At 50.7% G+C, this 21,775-nt stretch overlaps 1 protein-coding gene across 5 annotated transcripts; it reads right to left on the bottom strand.

Annotated features, from left to right (window-relative positions):
- Nucleotides 1–1,233: 1,233 nt before the first annotated feature.
- Nucleotides 1,234–19,955, bottom strand: TSKU (tsukushi, small leucine rich proteoglycan). Of its 5 annotated transcripts, XM_075742537.1 has the most exons (4): nucleotides 19,683–19,954; nucleotides 18,831–18,913; nucleotides 16,937–17,019; nucleotides 1,234–4,663 (listed from the first exon to the last, which is right to left on the bottom strand). In XM_075742537.1, the coding sequence occupies exon 4, from the start codon at nucleotides 4,654–4,656 to the stop codon at nucleotides 3,598–3,600; it is 1,059 nt and encodes a 352-aa protein (XP_075598652.1). In that variant the 5' UTR covers nucleotides 4,657–4,663; nucleotides 16,937–17,019; nucleotides 18,831–18,913; nucleotides 19,683–19,954; the 3' UTR covers nucleotides 1,234–3,597. The 5 variants fall into 5 exon arrangements, with proteins under 5 accessions (XP_075598652.1, XP_075598651.1, XP_075598653.1 ...); XM_075742536.1 differs by lacking the exon at nucleotides 18,831–18,913; XM_075742538.1 differs by lacking the exons at nucleotides 18,831–18,913; nucleotides 19,683–19,954 and adding an exon at nucleotides 17,714–18,497.
- Between the last annotated feature and the right edge of the window lie 1,820 nt (nucleotides 19,956–21,775).

The following is a 21,775-nucleotide window of genomic DNA, read 5'->3' on the forward strand; positions in this document are numbered from 1 at the left end:
GGGGCAAAAGAGTACTGGGAGGTACTCCAGCACAGTGCTGGAGCATCATGTAAGTGGGACATTCATACGGGAGTGGGAGAAGGGAGCTTCAGACCTGTTGGTCCCTGGACAGTGTCCATCCCCCAGCAAACTGGACACTCTCCATCACTCCAACTGAGCCTGTTGTCCCAGGGCAGGAGGGATCCCATCCAGAAGGACCCCCAGAAGGAGCATGGTGGTGTAGCCTAATGTTCACAGAATGCAATAGTGGACACCAGAGGAGCAGTCATCTCTAAGGGTTGGTGACAGCTTTTCCTCTACAGTCCACAACAGTGCTGGGAGCAGGATCTGGCCTCTCTTGGAGATGCCTACCCCCACGTTATGGTCTGATCAAACCTTGCAGTCCTCGAGGACAGGGTAGTTTGGAAAGGCAGATGGAGAGCCAACAGCCTCTTCCAGGCAGCTTGCAGCTCTGCCTGCCTGGATGGAAGCTGCAGTTGTTCCTTCAGGCTTGGGAGGACCGGGAATGCTGCAGCTTCCCGGAGGCGGTTTCCTCACTGGGTCTCTGCTTGCATCACTTTTATACACAGCACCAAGAAGTGCTTAAAATTAAATTTGCTATGTAAGAGCAGGCAAAGCCCTCCTGAGAGCTATTTATTCTTTAGTTGCAATGGCTCAGCATGCTCTTAGCCCTCCCTGGGGCAGTCCCTGCTCCTCAGAGAGCAGTGCTGAGGCTGGACCACGTGTGTCTCACCACCGAAAGCTCTGCAGTCTGGCAGCGTGTGGCTTTCCGTGCTATGGCATTGCTCCTACACCCATTCGCTTCCTCCCACCCCCATGGACTTGTGAAACAGCTCATGGGCTCTCCCTGCATCACCCACTCTGCAAATCCAGCCTTTCAACCCTGGCAGACTGTGTCCCAGATTGGCCAAATCCATGAAGAGATTCCCCACCATCTCTGACAAGCTTTGGAGCAGATCCTGGAGCAGGAAATTTGCTCCAGATACTCTTGTGCTGCTTCACTGTCACGTGTCCATAATTTCCTTTGAGTCAGCCAGTGAAGCCCTCAAGCCTGTCTGCTGGTGAGGAACCCAGCAAACCTAACACAGCGGGACAAATCCTGCCCCCAGTTTGGAGACGCAACACTCGTGAGGCTGGTGGGGCTGAGCAGAGCAAGGAGAGAAGTCATGTTGGACTTCAGACCCAGCAACAGCTGTCACCCAGCACTGAGGCAACAAATCCAGGGGATCTGGGTTTATTCTCCTCCAAATCACTTTATTATATTGTGAGTAATCACAAAGCCTTATAATGCCGCAGAGGTTCTTTTAAAAAAAAAAAACAAACACAGCGACGGTATTTGCCAGCTTTTGCTAAGACTTGTGGAGCTAGCAGCTAGCATGAGATTACAGAAGGAAATCTTGCAGTCCTCAATTGGATTGTCACATTGGGTTTTAAACTTACCACAGTGGTGCAAAGACAGTAACTTTGACAGCATGTGATCCCCGAAACTTTTCATCTACGTACAGACTTATAAAATTAAACAACTATTTAAAAATTACATTTTCTGCCAGCAGAAAAGACTTCTCTTAAAAAGGCAAGATCCACTAAAAAACATCTCCTCCCTCCCAAACTGCCCCCATCTTGCACTGCAGTTGGTTGCTGTTCCCCTCCAGATCCCTGCCTGTAGGCAGTCCCATTGCCTTTTTAAGAAAATCTATGTTTCTTGTGACTGTGAAGGCTGGTTGAGCATTGCAAAGGCTCAGTAGAGGGGGGAAAACCCCCAGCACTGACAGAAAAGGTTAAAATCCCACCCTAAGATCCACGATTGAAAAGGAGATAGATGAAAATGTGAGAGAGGGATCTCAGTATACAAAAAGTGAGGTGTTGACTCTGGCTTTCATGGGTTTCAACCATCCCTGGAGACAGCTGCTTTGAGCAATAGGGTTTCCACTTGCAAAAACCTTTGGGAGTGTGAGGATGAAGCCTGAGCTCCTCCCAGCACTCCCAAGTGGGGGTTGTGTGATGGGTTTTTATCTGCATCGCCTTTGCACAGACCTCCCTAAACCAGCTTCAAACATTAAAGGTTGCCCTGATGCAAGGCTGGGTTTAGAGACCAAGCTGCAGACCAGCCCAAGCAGGACTCCCATCCACAGCATCCCTTTCCATCCCCAGGACAGAGCGTGCCAGATTTGGACCAGACCTCAGCAGACACCTCCACTGCAGGAGCTCCTCTAAGCAGGTTGAAGGCTTCACAGTTCAAGCTGCGCTGCCTTCCCCTGCTATCTCCTAGCCTGGAGAAGAAGGGGGACAAGAGGGGCTCTCCCCTCTGCTTTGCCAGCATTTCAGCAATGAAGGAAAAAATGAATATATCTCTGAGGACCAGAGTTTTTATTAGATTTTGGATGGCAGCCAAGCTGTGCGAGAGAAAGAAAAGCCACAACTCTGGGAAAAAAAAAAAAAAACCCAAGATTTTTCCGCTGATAGGCAGAGCGCCCCAGGGTCACAGGTATCAGTGCTAATTCTTTCCCTGGCACGTTCTGGAGAGCGTTTCAGCGCTGGATATTGCCTCACGTGAGCCCAGCTGAGTCACAGATGTGTTCAGGTTGGGGATGTCAGCATGGAAAGAGCTTACTCTCACATCCTCTGGGTCTGCTTCTTGGTTTGATAAGGTCATCAAGATGAGAATCCCTGTCAAAGTTTTCTTCCAAGCTTCCCCAGAAAAGAAGGAGGGATTTTTAATTTTTTTATTTATTTTTTTTTAAGCTAGGCTTCATGACCTTTTCATTTTGCAACTCAGTTAATTTGCTTCATGGGAGCCTGGTTCCTGGGTGAGATGTGGCTGTTGGCAGACCCCTCTGCTTCCCTTGCTCTGCCGCACATCATCTCTGAGCAATAGCTTGCTAAGGTTAAAAAAGACAGGAGGTTGCCAAGGTTGGACCTGAAGTAATTTAACATGAAAAGGATTGAGATGGGAATATAGGGAGAAAATTGTGGGAAAAGTTCTCAACTTACTCAATGTTCATTGCACACCTATGCAAATAACATGTAAAACCCAGCACATTAGGAGCACCCTGTATTCAGGTTTGTCTGGAAATGTTTCTTCAAGACTGAAAGTGCATGACAGGGAACAGGGTGCTGCTAATGAAGGCAACATCCAGAAGGCACTTTGTGGGGAATAATAATTAAAAAAAAAAAAAAAATAAGACGATGCACGGGTTTGTAAGCAAGCAGCTACAAAGTCAGTAAGTTTTGGTGTGTGCTCTGGAGAGACGTAGCTTTGCTCCTACAAACGTGTCTGGGGCGTGAAGGTTTGCTCCAGACCAGCTGTTCTGCCCTGGGACCTGCAGAGCAGCTTGGTCCCCGTTGTCCAGCATCACCGCTCTTGAGCTAATGGGCTGCATGCAGGACCTCAATGTGCTGGGCAAAATCTGGAGCCTGCAGATGATGTGGGCAAGGATTTGAGAGTTTATAAAATCCACAAACAATCAAGTATTGGCATATACAAATATATAAATTATTAACAGTTTTACAAAAGGCACACTGCAAGCCATCTCAGTCCGACACCTGTACAAATCCCATCCCCACCCTCCCTTCCCCACCCCTTCTCCCCAGCTTTCATCACGAAACGTAAGGCGCTGCTGCTACGGACCCGTGGCTGTCGTGGCAACTGAGGACCTCTTTTTTGGTCAGCCCAATTTGTCGGTGGTACTGTCCTTCTTTGATGGTCTTAAGACACTGTATGTTCTTCCCCAAGGTGATGCTTTTGATGGAAGGCAGGTATTTCAGCACAGTCTTTGGCAAGGATGACACGCCTGTTCCAGAAAGGTTGAGCTCTTGTAGGGAGTTCAGACCAAAGATAACTTCAGCAGTCAGTGACTTCAGGTCGGGATTGCTGGATAAATCCAGAACTTGGAGGGCTGGTAGTTCCTTGAAGCTGTAAGGAGATAACTGCCCAAAGCCACGCAGGCTGCTGAGGGATAAATGAATCAAATCTTTCAGCCCCATGAAGTCTCCTTTCTCAATCTTGACTAGAGGGTTCCCGTCAAGATTTAAGTATCGGAGAGGAATTCCTTGAAGGTCTGGCACAGATGTTAGCCTGTTTCCAGAAAGATTTAAATTCTGGATGTTGGGGATGCTCTTTTCACGGTGCCTCGTAATTGTGCTGAGCATATTATTGGATAGATCCACATTCAGGGGTTTTCCTTGACCTTTTGAAGCAAAAATGTCTACAGCTATATCCAAAAGCTTGTTATTGCTCAAATCTATGTCACTCAGAGGAGAACTGGAGAAACAGTCTTCTGGAAGGACTTCCAGAGAGTTATGACTCAGATCCAAGGACTCCAGGTACCGAAGCCTGGAGAAGGTTGTGGAGGAAATCTTGGCAATTTTGTTGTAGCTCAGGTCAAGGCTCACCAAGGTGGTGTATCCAGGGCCAGTAAGCATCGATTCATTGATTGTTTCCAGTTTGTTTGATGATAGATCCAAGTAGGAGGTATCCAGAGGGATTGGGACAGGAACAATGTGTGAGCCTATTCCACTGCAGTCCACCTTGGTCAAGCTAAAGCTGTCAAAGAGACCAAAGCTTTCCACTTCGCAGTGGCAGCCAGGGAAGCAGGTTTTGGTGGTACCAAAACAAGGAAGGAAAAGCAGCAAATTGAACCAAGCTAGGAACTGCATTGTTGACCTGGAAAACAAGACAATAAGAAAATAGATTTAATTGCAGTAGAAATTACTTTACTGAAGATGTGTAACAGTTTTGAGTCGTGCAGTTTTCTGTCTTTCCAAAGGGATAGAATAAGTATACTCTTAAATAGCATGGATGTCCCAAACACTTCGTCTGTAAAAATATAGAAGCTTAGCTATAAGAAAACTTATATTAACTAGAAAGCTGCTTAAGGCCTAGAACTGTTTTAAAGACTATAATCGTGGGAAAGGGGTTTCTAATCAGGGTAATAGGTAATGGAGCTAACTGACCATGGCAATGTACAATGCTGCTACGTTCCTTGTACAGTCCCTACCCAACCGGACAATAGGCCTGGGAATATTAATCTTATGAAGTAAGTTGTAATGGACAAGTGTATCCACGGCAAGGATACTGCGCATGCCTGCAAGAAGAGGGTCATCCAGCGGACACAGGTGCGAGACCACTGACAACCATCAGAGACCCCTGAGGACCACCGACTCAAATCACTGAGCATGCGTGACAGGGAGGAGAATATGGAAATGGATTCCAAGAAATGATTATCATAGGACTGCCTTTTCTCGGAAAAATAATGAATATGTATATTTTGATTCTATATAACCTGTATGTTGGTGATCACCTGGTATGCACGTTTGGTGGAGCCATTTCCCCCGTGCATCCAGCGCTGCAATAAAGCAAACCTAGGGTAACTCACGTCTGGTAGATTTTTTCTTTAACATTGCCCCTCATGTTGTCAACCCCCCTGGGAAGTTAATGGAGAAAAAAATATTGGGTTAACAGTCTTTGCAGATATAACCAAGTTAAGACACAACTGAAAATTAGCTGTAAGAACAGTAGGCTGCCTTAAATCAAGATCCATCCAACATGCATCCTTTTGGCTGGACCATGGAGGAAGCTAAATGGCGGCTTAAACCCTGATTCATTTTACAGCCTGGCAAACTTCAGCACACAGAGGTCTTCATGTCAGGGCATCCATGTGAGATTTGGGAGCGCCGGGTTCAAAACTCTGCATTGACAGGTTGGAGAAATTATGTAGGCTGTGCACCCAGTGCGAGCCTTAGGTGTCCAAAACCCTTACCAGGGAAGGAAAAACCGGAGCTCCGTTCAAATTTCCTATATAAGGCAGAGATAACAGCATCATCAGAACATCCTCTAAGATGAACAGCTAGAAAGGCCAGCTGCCTACTCCCAAATGGACAGCATGCCTCCCTTGCTTAGAACTTCAGATGCAAATTTAGAAGTAGGATCATTGTTTTATGTCAACTGGCTAAAAAAGAGGGCTAAACCCAACCCTCCTCAGGCTGGTGGCAGGTAGGACAGACAACGGCCACCTGGCTCCTTGCCTGCCAAAGCAGAGGAACCAAGGACTGCTCAGTCTAACCCAGGCTCTGCTGTGGTGGGCCCAGCATCCCGCACAGGCATCGAGTGTAGCGCCATTTCATATAGAGCCTCTGGGGAGTCGTTGCTAATTACATTAAGTATTCTCTCTGATTAACAATGCCAGCAAGCAAGGAGCTCTCTCTACCCCTCTGGTTTTGACCCTTCTCCATCTAAGACATTTCTGTCCCACCATTGTCACAGTCAAGGGAGGAAGAGAGCTGATCTACACCTCACTGGCTTGGCTGGACCTCTCCAGATCACATCCTAACAGCTCCTCTGCACAACTGTGGGCAACAGCAGCTGCGTGATTTCAACAGCCAGCCAGAAAAGCTTTAGCTCTGCATCTCTGGAGAGGGTAGATTGAAGCGTGCCAGCATCCTGCAGGTCAGCAGAGGCAGCAAGGGCTGTCCTGATTGGTTCCCCTTGCAGTCATGGGTGATGGCTCCTCATGCCTTACAAACAAGGTTTCCAGGAGGCTGCCAACAAAAACTCCCACCAAACCAGGCAAGCAGATCTATCAGCACTGCTCTTTGGCTATGCTGCTGGTGATCAACAGAGACTCATGTGCCAAGCACTCATTTAGAGAAAAAAAAAAAAAAAAAAAATCCCTTTTAAACGCATGTTTCCATCCCCACCTCAGCCCCCCCAGTCTCTATTCTCACCTTTCCCACTGCTGTTTAAAAGCATTATATAAACTTCCTTGCAGTATCACCTTTCCCACACACCCTTTGATCTGGCTGAGGTGCCTTCTCCACAGCCCTTACACCTTCCCAGGACCATTTCCTAGAAGTTCATACTTCATCTTCCCTCACCCACCCCTTGGCAGAAGTTTCTCTCCCTTTTCAGCATGGTCTTCTTGGCCCTGCTCTCCTTCCCAGGAGACCGACCAGGGACTACTTGCCAATGTGCAAAAGAAGCGCAAAGGGGAAAAAGCGTTGTAAAAATATTATCCTGATCACTGATATGACTTGTCTGGTGGTAACTCCCAGACCTCTTGCAAATAGAGAGCAGAAGTTGGGACTCTGGCCAAAGAGCCTGCAACCAAAGCATTGCTAAAGGCCAACACGCAATCCTCTGGGGTCCATTATTCTATAGAAACAACAGAAAATCAGTAAGATGAGCCCCAGTCCCAGCCCATCTCAGTTTGCTTCTTGAGAAAACACATATGTGTGCAGAGGGGACGCAGGGGGTAGGAGCTCCTTTCTGCAGACACGTTTCCAGATATCCCTTTCCTAATGACATCAAGGCTGATCCTCTCTGGTTTTGTGCAGACGTCTTGCCCCCTTCTGAAGTCCCTCCTAAACTAAACACTACTTCTTCTTTTTTTCATGATGCTGCGTTTGGAATGCACTGAAATGTTTTATTACCAGGGGAAATTACAGCAGTGGAGATCTCTTTGGAAACTGAAAAAACAAAATCCCAAATGTTAAATGTCTCATCTACAGGGAACTACCTGTGTTAGTGTCAGCTCAGTCTACTGGTATTTCTTCTCCCAAATCCCACCCAGTGACAATTCCCAAAAGCCCAGCTCAGTTCCTCATGGCATCCTCTTAGCTCCAGTGGGAGCTGGATCAGACCCCAGCAGGTCCAAAGACACATCAGTGTGAGACTTGGCTCCTGATGGGCCACCTGAAGAAAAGCAAGAGGGCAATCTCCAAAGTACTAGTTTAACCGAGAGAAGAATTAAAGTCAACACTGGGCTTTGATATGCGGCAGCTCAAACCCCTTTTGACACGGGAATTCCCTTCCCAATCAGCCTCAGAAATGATCCCAGAAGTGGGTAGAGACAGTGACTCCCACTGCAACATCCATGGCTCCAACCAGCAGAAAGCACGAAACATTATGCAGCTGAAATGCAGTACACAAAGCTCAGCTTCGGTATTTGCACAGCATCTATTGCCTCTTCCCTCCTTACACTGCCCCAAATTCTCCCTTACCGGCTCTGCAATTGCTTTGCAGATGAGATGCAGTCCATTACTACCAGTTAAAAACTCCCTTATGGAGCAGCATGAAGTATTCATAGGCTAACAAGCCAGTTGGCCAATAGCTCTGATAAAAGAAAGGAGAAATAAAGGTACTGGTCATCATCTGGTTCAAGAAAGAGACTCCTGCAGTGCCAGATAATCGAGCTTAGGTACAGGCATGCTTCATCATCGCATGGAGAAATCAATAGTGGTCTTTGAAATGGGGAAAGAAACATGCCACAGGCATTTACAGTTCATCTGTGTACAGCGTGCATTTGAAACCGCATCAAATTGCCTTTGGATTGCTGCCTACGAGCTGCTCTGTTGATAAAGGCAGGAAGCCAAGGTATCCCCTCGTAAAAGGAAGATGAGTTATCCTCCTGCAGCGCTGGGGAGATTCACCTGGAGGAAACACCATGGGCCAGAAACCACCAGCCCCACCACCTGGGATGGCGAGGGGAAAGCCACTGATATAAAACAGTCCGCTCCCAGACTGGTTCAACCATGACCTCTTCATTTCTATGGCTGTTGTAATGTGGAGAGATCCCAGGGATAAATTTTGGCCATCTGACAACTTGGGGGGTCTTATTATACCCACTGATTTCAACAGAAGCTGCTAGGGGTGCAGCATCATCCCTCATGTTTCAGGTGCCCAGCCCATCTCTCCCTTGACCATGGTGGAGCGGGTTGCCGGCTTTCCTTGGGTTGCTGTTTCCCACCCCATCCTTGGCTGCATCCTCCAAACCTGAGTCCCACCCAGCAACCAGGTGCACCCAGGATGACTCAGTTCAGCTCACTCATCCAACAAAACCCCCCTAAATCTTCCTTTTTCCCTCTTTGGTGAGTCAGTTTTCCAGAAAACTGGGCTGCCCAGCTGCAGGAGTACCAGCTCTGACACAGGAATGAGGAAAACAGGACCTGTCTTTTCAACAGCGGCCCAGGATTGGAGCAAATCAGGTAAGACACGAATCTCTGTGTGTCTACAGCATGGTGGACAGATCCTGGTACTTTCAATGTTTTTTGCCAATGTGCTGCTGGATTAATTCTGGATTAACAGCAAACAGATCAACCTTTAAAGGAAAGAGGCAAAAAGGAAGGGCTGGAGTCCACCTATCCCAAATAGAGTTGCTGTTCTAGCAGAGGACGGAGGAGTTGGATTAGCAACAGTATTTCATCAGGAGGAAAATTTGGGGCTTATCTTCTGTCTCTTGCATCAGCCAAATGAACAAAAAGCAAAGGCTTTACAGCCAGGCCCACAAGTCCCACTTGGCTGCAGTCACTGATGGGGGGGCAGGGGAAAGGGAACGTCACTGGAAAGTGAAGCAAGCTGCACGGAATATGATAGAGGCCATAAATCCTCTAGACTGCAAAAAAAAGATAATTGGCTCTTTCTCTCTTTAAATACTTGGGGGGCTCCGAGAGGCAGCTGGGATGGTGGGTCCGGAGCACCAGGATGCTCCCAAGTTGCTTCTCCAACAACAAAAGTGCTTCAGAGTCAATTTTTTTTCCTTTTTTTCTTTCCCTCTCTCACTAATCAATCTGTAAAATAAGAATAATTATCAACTGAAGTACAGCACTAGCAACAGCTACACTTTTCCAGTGTGGACTCTCCCGGGCTGAGTCCAAATGACGCCACAGATGCAATCGCAGCCTGGTCTCCAGATCCCACACGCCAATGTGAGCAGACAGCAAAACTGGCTCAAACCAGCCTACAACCAGAGAGGATTAATCCCTTCACTCGCAGGCACACACCCCTCACATGATAAAGAAACCGCTGCTGACAAGGTTACTCTTTTTTGTGTGTGTGAATCCATTGAAAGTAAAGGTCATCCAGGGTTTTGCTCCACTGGCTTCAGACCGGCTCTTCCCTGCAGAAGGGGTCCCCACATGCATGCAGCGAAGAGCTGTGCTTACCCCCTCTATAACACTTATTTAACCAATCAGTGCTTCTTCACAAAGGAGTTTTGGTGTAAATGTGAACAGGGCTTTCTGATCCATTTGTTATTTTTTTGTTGTTAGTTGGTTTGGGGGTACGCTTTGGAAATACCGGTCCTGGTTTTATACTCAGTGTTTGTGATTACTTGGATTTAGGGAGAGGAGAGCTAATGAGAATCCAAGAAATATCTGCTATTTAGGCTTGATCTTGCATCCGCTTAGATGGGTTTGGGGGAGGTCAGTGGAGTTACTCCAGGTGTCAGTGACAGCAGGATAAGAATTAGTCCCTCGACTCTTCTAAATTCAGCTCAGTTTCACGGAGCCCTCCATCAGGAGCCATTGCACAAGTAGCTTTTGGGTGATAAGCTATCACCCTTCATACTGATGGTTTTATCAGTGTGAAGTAGAAAGCTGCTTAGACAGCAGAGCCATCCCCAATTACCCATGAGGATATAAAGAAGGGGACGTGCAACCCAATCTTCTTATCCTCACCCTATTTTCTCTACCAGTGCATGCAAGCATTGGGATGGGGGGACACTCACCCACTGGGATGGTGCCTTTAGCCCTTATGGTTGATGTAAAGAGACACGGAAGGCCTGGACAGGAGCTAAAATCATCCTGCAGGTGCCTGAACACTTTTTGCCCCATCTTCCCACTCACTGGGGGAAAGGCAGGGAAGGGGAAAAAGAATAAATAGAGATTTCTCTATTAATTCCTTTCAGCTTTGATTATTTTTAATAACGGATGTAAAAACATCTCCTTTGCTTTCAGTCAAGAGCCCCACCACCAAAGGGGGAGTCGTTAGCAGGTAATTAACCCAGTGGTATCAGGAATCGACATTACCAGGCTATGGGAGAATAATATACAACAGGCACCAAACTGGAGATGGAAAGAAAAAGTTGTCTCTTCTGCCTCAGTGCAGAGACGTGGTTGTATTTAAGGTGGACCAGGGTGGGTGGTGTGATGGGGATGGATGGGCTCAGGACGAGGTTTATCCTCTCTGACCTGTGGGTCCCCAGGGGTCACAGGAGGTAGCCAAGACAAGCAGATCTTGAGGTTTGTTTGCTCTTCAGGGAGCGTTGTCCCTGCTCAAGTGATTTCAAGAGGGGGCAAAACTGCCATAAACAGAGAGAAGATGCTGCTCCCAGACCTGGACAAGAACCACATTGGTCTGCATCAAGTCTATCTTTATAGATAGAAGACTTGAATCTCACCAAAAAAACATGGAATTTGGGGTGTGGACAGCCAGAAGGGCTGAGGAAGGAAAGAACAAGACACCATTCCTCATTTCCCCCATATCTCAGTTATCTCCATTTGCTTTTCTCAGCTCTGGACATAGAGAAACTGCTGAGCCAACACCGCAATGATTAACCAGCATCCCACCAATGCTCTCCATCCTTCAGGGAGATTTTCATAGATGTTACAGGGGATGGGATAGATAAGATTAGCAAGAGCAAAGCTAAATTGTTAAGCATCAGAAACATTTCACAACCCCAAAGACAAAACTAAGCAGCCCCTCAACCCACCACGCAGGGCTGCAGAGAAGACATATGGGATTGATCTAGAGGGAACCCAGCACCTCCAAACCCTACAGCTTCACACTATGCATTTGTTTTCAAACATATGACATCCCTTGCTTAGCTGAACCAGCCTCTGCTCTATGTTTTTCTTTAAAGTAAAAAAACCCCAAACTATCATTTCTTTAGAAAAGAAATCAGAGAGCCCTATTAAAACAATCTTTGCTCCAACTGTTAATGTCACAAATCCCATCTGCTTTGCAAGAGGCCACGGATAATTTATCATCCTAGTGTTTAAACAGCTAATAGTTCATTCCACTTGTGCAATCTCTCCCCCAGCATCCCTCATCTCCCCCAAGGAGGAAACTGAGGTGCGATGCGGTGTATTTTGGGCTCTGACAAAGGAAATCTGTGCGGGCAGGTCTGCCAGCCAATACGGTGAGTTCCAGCTCATTTACACCCACGGCTAAAAAATCGACAATTTCTGCTGCCCTGAGAGCTGCGTGCCTCAAAAACCCACATCTTGGAAGCAAACGGCAGCCCAACTCACAGGAATTTCGCCCCGAGTGGGAAAAAGTCAGTGCTACCTGCAGCCTGGGCAAATTAGGAATTAAATCACAGCGGCACCAAGATTTTGCACAAAAATCCCCCTTCCCTGCTCAGCCCAGGAAGCTGTCAGGTTAACAGTGGTTTTATGTGGGGTGGGGGAAACAGTCTCCCATGGCTTTTGAAAGCAAGTTTGCTCGCGAGCCTCACGCTGAGCTGCGCTTGTGGCCCGGAGGAGGCGTTCCCGAAAGGAAATGAAGTTTGCCAAGCCTCTGGAGCGGCTCCGGGCAGGGGAAGGCAGGCGTCGGTGCGGCGTGGCACCTCCCGGCAGCACCGGAGGGGATTCACGGGGCTTGCTGGGAGCAGAGGGGACATGGGCATCCCAGCCCCACCATTGCCTCCTGGCTATGCCAGCTGCAGGACATCCCAAACTGGGAGCATCGGCAGCCGCACACTGGTTCCCAGCAGCCCGTGATGCATGGGTTTAAAGAAGATGCCCGCAAAGGATGCAGGAGCTCAGGGGTTTCTCCTCCTCCAGCATCACACCTGGGGGTGACCACCCCAAATTCTTTTACCCCTGACAGCCTCTGCTTCCCATCCTCCCCTTCGGCTTTTTAACCGTGAGCATTTCCAAGAAGAGGAGGTCTCGCTATCCCAGCACTTGCTTAGCGTAACAGAAACCTCATCTCAGCTGGGAGCACAAATATTTTCTTAATCGCCTCAAAACTCAGCCCGCACAGGATCTTTATCATAAACCCAGCGACATATCCCAGAACGGGAGGTCTCCGTTGCAGAGGAGTTATTTTGGCCCAAATATGTTTACAAACCAGCCCTTCAGCAGAGCAAAGGGAGAGGTTTACACCTAGTTTTACACCAGCCCTAATGCATTTTGTTGTAGAGGGACCTGGTGGAGCTACCAGCAGATCCCCCTGCCCCATCCATCATCTCAGATGCCCAAGGCCTCGCCGTGATGCTCGGAGGGAGGCTGCGAGTATCCAGGCTTTACCCAAATCACGGCAGTAACCCCAGGAGGATTACACCCTCCTTCTTCAGGGCTGCGTCCCCCTTTGCAAAAGATCAATTTAAAAATGACGGATCACAGCTTCGTCTGCAACATTGGGGTTGCACACGCCTCCCCCTCCTCTCTGACCATTTCTGGTGTCAGACTAAGCAAGCCAAAAAGCTTAAGTGAATTTTTAAAGCATGAAACACCTGAGGCAGGGCCTTATTTCTTAGCTAGTCAATTATTGAAAGCTAAAACGATCCTAGTGAGCTTCTCCTGTATCCTCAGCCCTTGACGATGCTCTCCCACACCTGATCCCGCACCCAGCCAGTCCCTGTGCCGGCTCCTGCTACGATGATACTTTTTCGTAGCACTCCGGCTCCCGGAGACATGATATAATTCAAGAGGAATGCACTCTGGGACGAACACCATACACCAGGCCAGCCAGAAACATTAAGAGGTGCAGCACAGGGAGAGGAAACTTCCTACCCAAAGTGGACGCTTCTTGGTTTTAACTGTGAATAGAGCTGCTTCCATGTCACTGCGTCCGGCTGGGAAATGCCACATGCCATGCATGTCCCTGGGATGGCACACACAACATCCCACCCCAGGAGAGCACAGGTTGCAAGGACCCACCAGCAGCTGTCTGGTCCATGAGGGAAAGGCGTGATATCTATGGATGTACCCCACATCCCTGACCTAGTTTGCTTTCAACCACCCTGTGGGTTGGCCTGAGCTGCAGAAGGACCATGATGGACATGGATGGGTTCCCCTGGGAGAGGATGAGCTGGGCAGGGGGAAGGAAGGAAGGAAGGGAGAGGAGGGATGGTGCCAGGGGAAGGCGATACAGGCCAGTGGGAGCAAACACCTCGTAGCAGTCCCATCATCCTGTATCTCTAAGGGCTTTCCGGCTCTTTCTGCTTGAAACAGAGGTGGCTGCAAATCAGCTGTCCAAATGCTGCCTCCGACAGCATGCCTTGGTCACAGTTCAGCCCTGGCAGAAGGATTTTAAGAGGACCCCATGCTGCTTTAGCTCTCTGAAAGGCAGCAGCTCCCAACCTCCCTTCTAACAGCCCTGCGGGGTTGCTGGTTTCAGTGAGGGCAAAGCGGGGAGGCAACGTTAGACTGGGTGCCCCTCGGTGCTGCCCCAGCTGGCCCAGGGCTTCTTTGTGGGCTTTTTATTTATTTTTGTGGTTGGGTGGTTTTTGGTTTTTTCATGCACAATGATCTCTGGGCCTCTTTGCTGCCTGTGGCTCTCAGTGTGCAGCTGCAGACCCTCCACCGAGGAGATAATAAATACAATCCTGGCCATTATTGTTGCAAACAGCACAGCTGGAGGCTCCCGTCACATTCCCCTCCCAGCCTTTCCCCCCCCCCCCCCCCCACTAATTCTTGTAACATGACTCTGCGAACAATGAATGCCAACGCAATTGCTCGGTAGAGCATCAGTCGGGGCTTCAGGAGCTGCCCCCACCCCGGCGAAGTGCATGAGATGTTCGCTACGCCCAGCGGGTCTCCTACAAGATTTGGGAGGAGGGGACTTGGGGAGGGGGAAGGGATCTGGGTAAAGCTAACAAAGGGTTTATCAGCAGGGCATCGTCCCCACCACAGTTCCCACCCCAGATGATGCTTCACTGCCCCAGTGATGTGGTGGTGTGGTATCTCCTCAGCTCCTTGCCTCCCCTCCCTGGCCCAGGATCCTCCAGTCCTTCTTGGCTGGTGCAGGACTTTGGAGAGAAAGTGGGTTGGGAGCAGGATCCATTTCTTACCACTGATGTTACCATGAGTCCCCATTCATGTGCCTCAGTTTCCCTCCTGAGACCTTAAGGATGACTAACCCCAAGACCAAGAGGTGTTCATTCCTGTGTGGCGATGGGGGTACCATCCCCAGGTTCAAATTCCACCAGTTTAACTGGGAATGGACCACAAGCCATGATGCCCTGGTCTCACCCCGTGCAGAAGCCCCGTGCCAACACTGCCACTGCCACAACTGGCCCAGCCAAATGCCACCACTGTCCTTGTACACCATGTCCAGCTCTTGCCTTGCCTGGACACTCTGAGGACACCAGCCCTGCTTTGCCCTCTGCAAAATGGGCAGCCAGGCTGGGGGACAGGGAAGGGGACATCTGGGGAGGTGGTTGCGGTGGACAAGTATCTAAGCACCTCTCAAATCAGTGTTCATGGACTCTAAACTGTGGCTGCAGTCTTGGTGGCTGCCAACAGCAGGCCTGCCTCTCCAGGGACCTCTGCCCACCCATGCTGCTCACCTCCCCTGGCTCCATCCTGTCCCCATCCCTGTCCCCTTGTTTTTGCCACAACTCTATGCCACTTCTGCCATGCCATGGAGATGCTGCAAGTCACCCAGAACACACACAACCATCTTCCTTTGCCATTTAACCCTGTATTAAGCCACCTCCTAAACAAATTTGACCTGATTTCACTGACTGGCAGAGTAAGACTTCCCAAATTACAACATCCTCATATGTGCCCCTGTATGGGCTACATCGTGCTGGCCCCTTGCGCCCTGTTCCTTCCCCCAAAGCCAGGGGAGGGCACCATCCACCATGTTGTCAATGCAGGGGATAGGAACATCACCATGGGACATTTGGGGACAGTCCAGAAGAGCAATGGTCTCCCCCGATGCATGAAACCGGCCAGATTCAGAGTTACCCTATGATCCCGTAATCCTTTGAGTTGGAGATCTCTTGCAAGAGGTTGCAACACTCTGGTAGGACCTGGGGTGAAAACTGAGCTTTTGCACTGGGATTACAGAGCTTTGGAAGAAGGGTGTCCTCCATCCTGCTGTGCGAAACAGCCTCGCCATACTCCATGCCACAGACATCTCATTCTCAAGGATGTGAGGAAAAATGAGTGATTTTGGGGTCAGGGACTTGTGCTGCCCTACTTGGAGAGCTCTGTGCACATCTGTCACTTCAGATGTGAAGGGGGTGAGGAATCACATCTGGTTTGACCCATCTGCCACAGCAGGGCTTTCCCTTTAAGTCTCAAATTTTCCTGACGTGGGTTATCTTATTCAAAGATATTTCTGTTCTGTTATTTCTCTCCCCACCCCTGGGTTTGAGCTGCCAAGCATGAACCAGGGAAGAGGAGAGCAATCAGCATCACAGGTCTACCGACAGCAAAAAAGAAGGAGGAGAGGGGAAAGGGGAAGGAAAAGAAAACCCACAGATGCCGGCACTCAGATATTACACACAGCACATGGCCCTCTGCTCAGCTACGACAAAGATAAAGTGCTTTTTCCAGTTTGCCACTGCTCCAACAGGCAGATTTCCAGCCTGGTTAATGCAGCTCAGGAATGTCCCGTGCTAAGGCAGCCAGGTTGGTTTAATCACTTGCAGCGTCTGCAAGTGGGGCGGGGGGGAGGCCGGGGCGATTCTCAGCGCACGTATTTCCTTCCCCCCCTGCTGCACATCATGAATACTCCAAGAGGGAATGATGGAAATTCCCAGGAAATTAAAAAAAAAAAAAAAAAAAGAAAAAGAAAATTGCAATACGAATGAAAATCTGAAGGCTTCCCTGTAATGAATGGCTGAGCCGTTCATACATTCGCCTTGATAGGTCCAGGTGCCAAGTTTTGAGACAAGAAATGGCTCGCTCAAGCCAGCCTTTATCTCTTCCCGGCCCTCAACATATCAGCGTTCGGAAGTTTCTTTTGATAGCCTGCCAGGCGGCCAGCGCTGCGGCCACCACGCACAGCCCGGGGGTCGGGAGGGCTGCTGGACAAGGATGCCTTGTCTTATCCCATTCTCCAGCCTCCACTTCTCCCCACCAACCAGCTGACAATTGAGGAGGAGGAGGAGGAGGAGGAGGGAGAAGAGACTGAAAGAGGAGAAAAAAAGCAGTTAGGGATGGAGGGAAAACTCTAAACCTCCGGAAGACGGTGGCTCACCTTTTTTTCCCAGCTCTGTCTCGTGCCGGGGATGCACACGCCGCTGTTCACTGCGGGGCTGGGGGAACAGAAGATGCTTTTTCCTATATCAAAAAAACCAAACAAACAACAAAATAAACAACTTTTGCATGTTTTTTGTTTAACAGCTCTTTTCTCCCAATTTTCTCCCACCCATTCAATGTTCTTTTATTCCCTGCACTCAATCTTAAAGAATAGGGGTGCGGGAGACCCTCACCCCAACCCTGCAGCTTTCCCCTGCCAGTCCATCTCACCATCAGAAATTAATGTCCCCTGGGAGATCTGTCACGTCCTTATTCCCTCTAGGCATTTTGTAATTGCTCCCCACCGCCTCTGTCAGCTGCTGCTCGAATTCATTCACAAACCAGCAGCGTCTCCCCGCAGCACGCCTGCTCCAGGATGCTGCAAGGGAAAACCCATCCGGGTGCTGCCACCCAACCTCCTGCCTACCCCGGTCCCGAGCATCGCTCACCCCACACACCCACCGCCTCCGCACAGGGACTCCGCGTCGGAGGCGCAGACGGGCGACGGCTGAGCACAGGTCGGGGCCTCGCCGGGCCATTTATAACCCACGTGTGAACCAGCACCTCCCGTGTCCTCTCCGGGACAGGGACTGGCTCCCGTGGGTCACGAAGGGACACGAGCTGTGCCCCGCGCCAGGACGATGGCAAACACAAACCCACTGTGCCTTTGCAGCGCCTGGCTGCCGACAGCGAGCAGCCAGCCAAGTTTAGACTGCAAATTCTCCCAGGGACATACCAGGTTCACTCCGGTCCTTTCCGCATCTAACACCTCCAGCGTGCTGCTTATTCCCAGTGAGATCGGCGAGGCATCGGTCTAACCCTGCCTTTCCACGGCGCCTTTCTCCCGGTATTCGCTCTGCTCTCTACCACTGCAATAAAGCCCCGCGCGCTGCCAGGGGAGCTTTGGAGCGGCGATCAATGCAATATTTCAGCGCAACGCCAGCGATCGGCACCGGCTGCTCTCTGCAGAGCAATGGCACAGTGTCCACCCAGACAAGTTTCCTACTGTAACTTCAGTGAATGCAGTTATTCAGGCTAACGGCAGCTGATTTATCATGGCAGACACCCGGGGAAATCTTTCGACTTGGGAGACTGGAGGCTCCTTGCCTGGCTGTTGCGATGAACGCCGTGAGCTCTGCACGGCTCGCCGTGTTCTCGTTACACCCGTGCTCGAATGCCTTCGCTGCCGCCGAATTACATTAGCTAACCGCGATGGAAAGCGTCGGTTAACGGAGGCGATGCCACTTCCCCACGACACAAGCCACCAGCTCCATCTTCGCGGCTCTCCTCCCGACCTTCCCAAATCCCAAGCAGAGGAGTAAAGTTGCCAGACCCTTTTGTTTCCAGAGAGCTGGCACGTGTTGTGGTTTACTGGGCTAATAAATCTGCCGTGGTCTGCGCCTTTTAATGACTGCAGCATTAATAACAAGTTTCCATGGAGCCGCTTAAAAGTTTACAGGGTGTGTGCATTATCAGGGGAACCCCATGCTTTCTGACCTCCTGCTTCAAAAGTCACAACTGGCAGATTTTTTTGTTGTTGCTTGCTTTTTTTTCCCCCCGTTTTTCTTTCTTTTTTTTTTCTTTTTTTTCTTTTTTTTTTTTTTTTCAATAAGAGAACAAATAAATCCTGATCTGCTTCCTCTCCCTTCCCCGCCCCCCTCCCCAAACACACCTTCCCCTCCAGCTTAATCCACTTACAGGCATGGGAAATTCCCAGGCAGGGAGCTTTGCTCTACCCTTATCTCTGCAACCCAGGGGGAGAAGACCCCCCCCCCGCACCTTCCAGCCTCTTCACCCCATCCAGGCGACCCCCTTTAAGCTTTACCCCCCGCCTTTCTCCTTTCTCCCCTTACCTTGGGTGAGCTGCAAAACCCTGCGAGCCTCCCAGCACCAGAACCCGACCAAAAAAGCTTTTTTCCTCTCCCGGATCGCCGTGCTGGGAGGGGAGGGCCAGGGAAAGGGGTGGGGGGAGACAGGAGGGGGAGGAGAGGAGGGGAGACAGGGAGCCCTGTGTGAAATCAAAGCCCCCAAACCGGGCACGGGAGGCGGTGCGGAGCCTCCAGCTGCTGCTCGGATTACTTTGCAGCCGTGGCAATCCCAAGCACTCTGCAAACCACCATTGCACCGGGGGGGGGGGGGTGGGTGGGAAGGAGAGGGGAGAGATCCCGGCTGGAGACGCTTCTTCCCGCCCCGGCTTGCAGCCCTGCGGGGGGAGGGAGCCGGGCTGGGGGCTCGTACGCACCCGCTGCACCCCAAAATTCCCCCTTTGGGAAAGCCAGAGGTGGAGAAAAAGTAGTTTACCTCCACCCGAGACATCTGTCCTTCCCCCCGCAGCCGAGGTGTTTTGCAGGCGGTGCCCCCCCACCCCCACCCCCCCGCACTGCCGGCCGCTGAGCCCCCACGCGAGGCAAACTCATCACACCAAAAAAGTTTCCCCACTCGGAGGTTGGGGGGTGGGGGTCCCTAGCAGACACCCCCCAGGGCTGGCCCTGCGCATCCCCAGCTCCCCAGGAAGGGGGGGGGGGGGGGGGGGGGGGGGCGGCAGGGAGGGCTCAACCCACCCCTAGACAGCGACCTCCCCGAAAATGAGAAGTGGGGGGTGGGGGGGGGGGGGGGTGTTGCAGCACCCCGCAGCTCCCCACACCACGTTTCGGCGGCTTCCTGCGAGCCTGGGGAGGGGATGGGGGCGGCAGGGAGGGACTCACCGGGGCCGGGGTCCGTTCCCACCGTGGGGCCGGGTCCCACGGTGGGGCTGCCGCGGAGCGCCGGTTCCCACGGCGGGGAGCGGGCGCCGCCGGGAGCCGGCAGCAGTAAGGCTTGGGGCCGGGTGTCCCCTTCTTCCCTCCTCCTTCTCCCTCCTCCTCCTCCTCCTCCTTCTCGTCCAAGGCGTGCAGCTGGCCGGGCAAGCGGGCTGCCCCCTTCCCTGCAGGAGGAGGGAGCTCAACAGATGGCTGCACACAAGGGAACATCTGGGAGGAGGAGGAGGAGGAGGAGGAAGGAGGAAGGAGGCAGGACTTGCGCTCGGCTGTGCCACTCCTGAGCTGGCAGATCCCCTTTATGGGGGAAAGAAAAGGGGGGGGGGACACGTCAAGCCGGCTTTGCACACACAGTCCCCCTCCCTGCTGCTCTGCATCCCCCCTGGGTAAAATCCCTTGTCGTCCCTTTGCTTTCTTGGGGATCACTCCAGGGTTACCCTCACAGCACAGCCTTGTTTCCAGCCCTGACCTCTGCAGGGCTGTATTTGCAGGAGCGGGTCCTATTCCAGAACACTGCCTGCACCCCATTTTCCAGGCGTACAGGGCCAAGGTCAGCTCCGGCACCCCAGGCTGCAGAGTGGGACAAGGCAGCACCGAGGTTTGAGGAATGCCAGCAGGCAGGAGAGACAGGGGCTTATAAATTGTATGGTGTAACGCCTGAAATAGGATAAAGCAAAATAAACAAACAAACAAAAGGCATGTAGTAATCCACAGTTTGGGGAACAGAGTCTGGACCCCATCACTGTAGGACGGGCAGTCTCTGGGGCTTCTCCCAGGAGGCTGCAAAAGACCAGCCCTACACCAGAATTTCTTGGCTACTACGTGTAATGGCCCGGCGGTGGCTTGAGTCGTGATGCTGGTACTGGAAAAAGAATCGGGAGCCTACCTAATGTCGTGGTGCTGTGACACCAGCCAAGGCAAAAAGGACCTCAAGGGTCTGTGAGTCACAGGGGACTCATCCTGCAGCTGGCTGCAGATTCCCACACCGCGCCCCTCCTGTGCTAGCCATCATTAGTGGCTTTGACAGGCCTGTGTCAGGTCCTAAGCTGTGCGTTTCCTTGTTTCTTAAAAAGTTTAGGTTAAGAAGGTACAACCAGGCTCCCTGTGTTCATTTTTAGTAGCGCTGGTGCTTTGAAATATGCCACATGCCCCATAGCGATGATCAACGTTTGCTCAGACCACGACCCTCCAGCACGCGTGTTGCTGAGATTTGCATTTAGCCTCTCTTTGTGATGAAAAGGTGGTGAAAAGGCAGGGGTTTGCTCTGCTCAGCTGTTTTCTTTGAGCACATCACTGCACGACCTGCCTGGAGGTTTGCAGGATGCCCTCCCCCAGCGAACACAGCTCTGATGAGAGGGGCTGGGGCTCAAGGCAGGAGATACAAGGGGCATCAGAAGGAGATTGCGGTGATTCCTCTCCACCCTCCAAATTTCTGAAGGTGCCTTATCTGGTTTATGTGCTCACTCTGCACCCACGTCTCAGGAGCTGCTTTTCGGGAGTCACCGTCAGACTCCGAGAGCTGCCAAGAAGGGAACGAGCAGTGCCAGGGAGCCAGACAGAGGAAATCTGTGCTCAGGACTCAGCAGAGCCAAGTGCTTTTTTGGGGAAACCCCTTATTCTGGGTTGTGATTTTCCATGTAAAGGTGGCAGTGATATCTCCAGACATGAACAGTCTCCTGTAAGGATCCAGGTCTTTGCACTGTTCATTTTTATAGCTTTGGGGAGGGGAAGTTGCTAAGCTGGAAGCTTTTGTTTAATTTTCCATTTTTTTCATTTTTCTGTGCCTCATGCTAGGCCTTTGCCATGTCAAAGTTGGCCTCAGTAAAGCAAAACGCCAGTTTGAAGCTGGAGGAACTGGGAATCAAACTCTCTAGCTGAGATAAAAAGTCCAGCGGTCAGCACTGCCAGGTCTGGGGATTTGAAAGGAAGAACTGAAGAACGTGAACCTGGCTTAAAACCTCTGAATTTTTCTAAAGAAAGATCTTTACATTTTATTTTCTTTGTTTGAAACCTAAAATGAGCATGCTTTGCAGTAGCTGCTG

The sequence above is a fragment of the Balearica regulorum genome, chromosome 1 (genome assembly GCF_011004875.1).
Source record: "Balearica regulorum gibbericeps isolate bBalReg1 chromosome 1, bBalReg1.pri, whole genome shotgun sequence".
NCBI lineage: Eukaryota > Metazoa > Chordata > Aves > Gruiformes > Gruidae > Balearica > Balearica regulorum.

Excerpts from the sequence above, each read along its gene's own strand:
- TSKU (XM_075742540.1), bottom strand. The coding sequence starts at position 4,656 with ATGCAGTTCCTAGCTTGGTTCAATTTGCTGCTTTTCCTTCCTTGTTTT.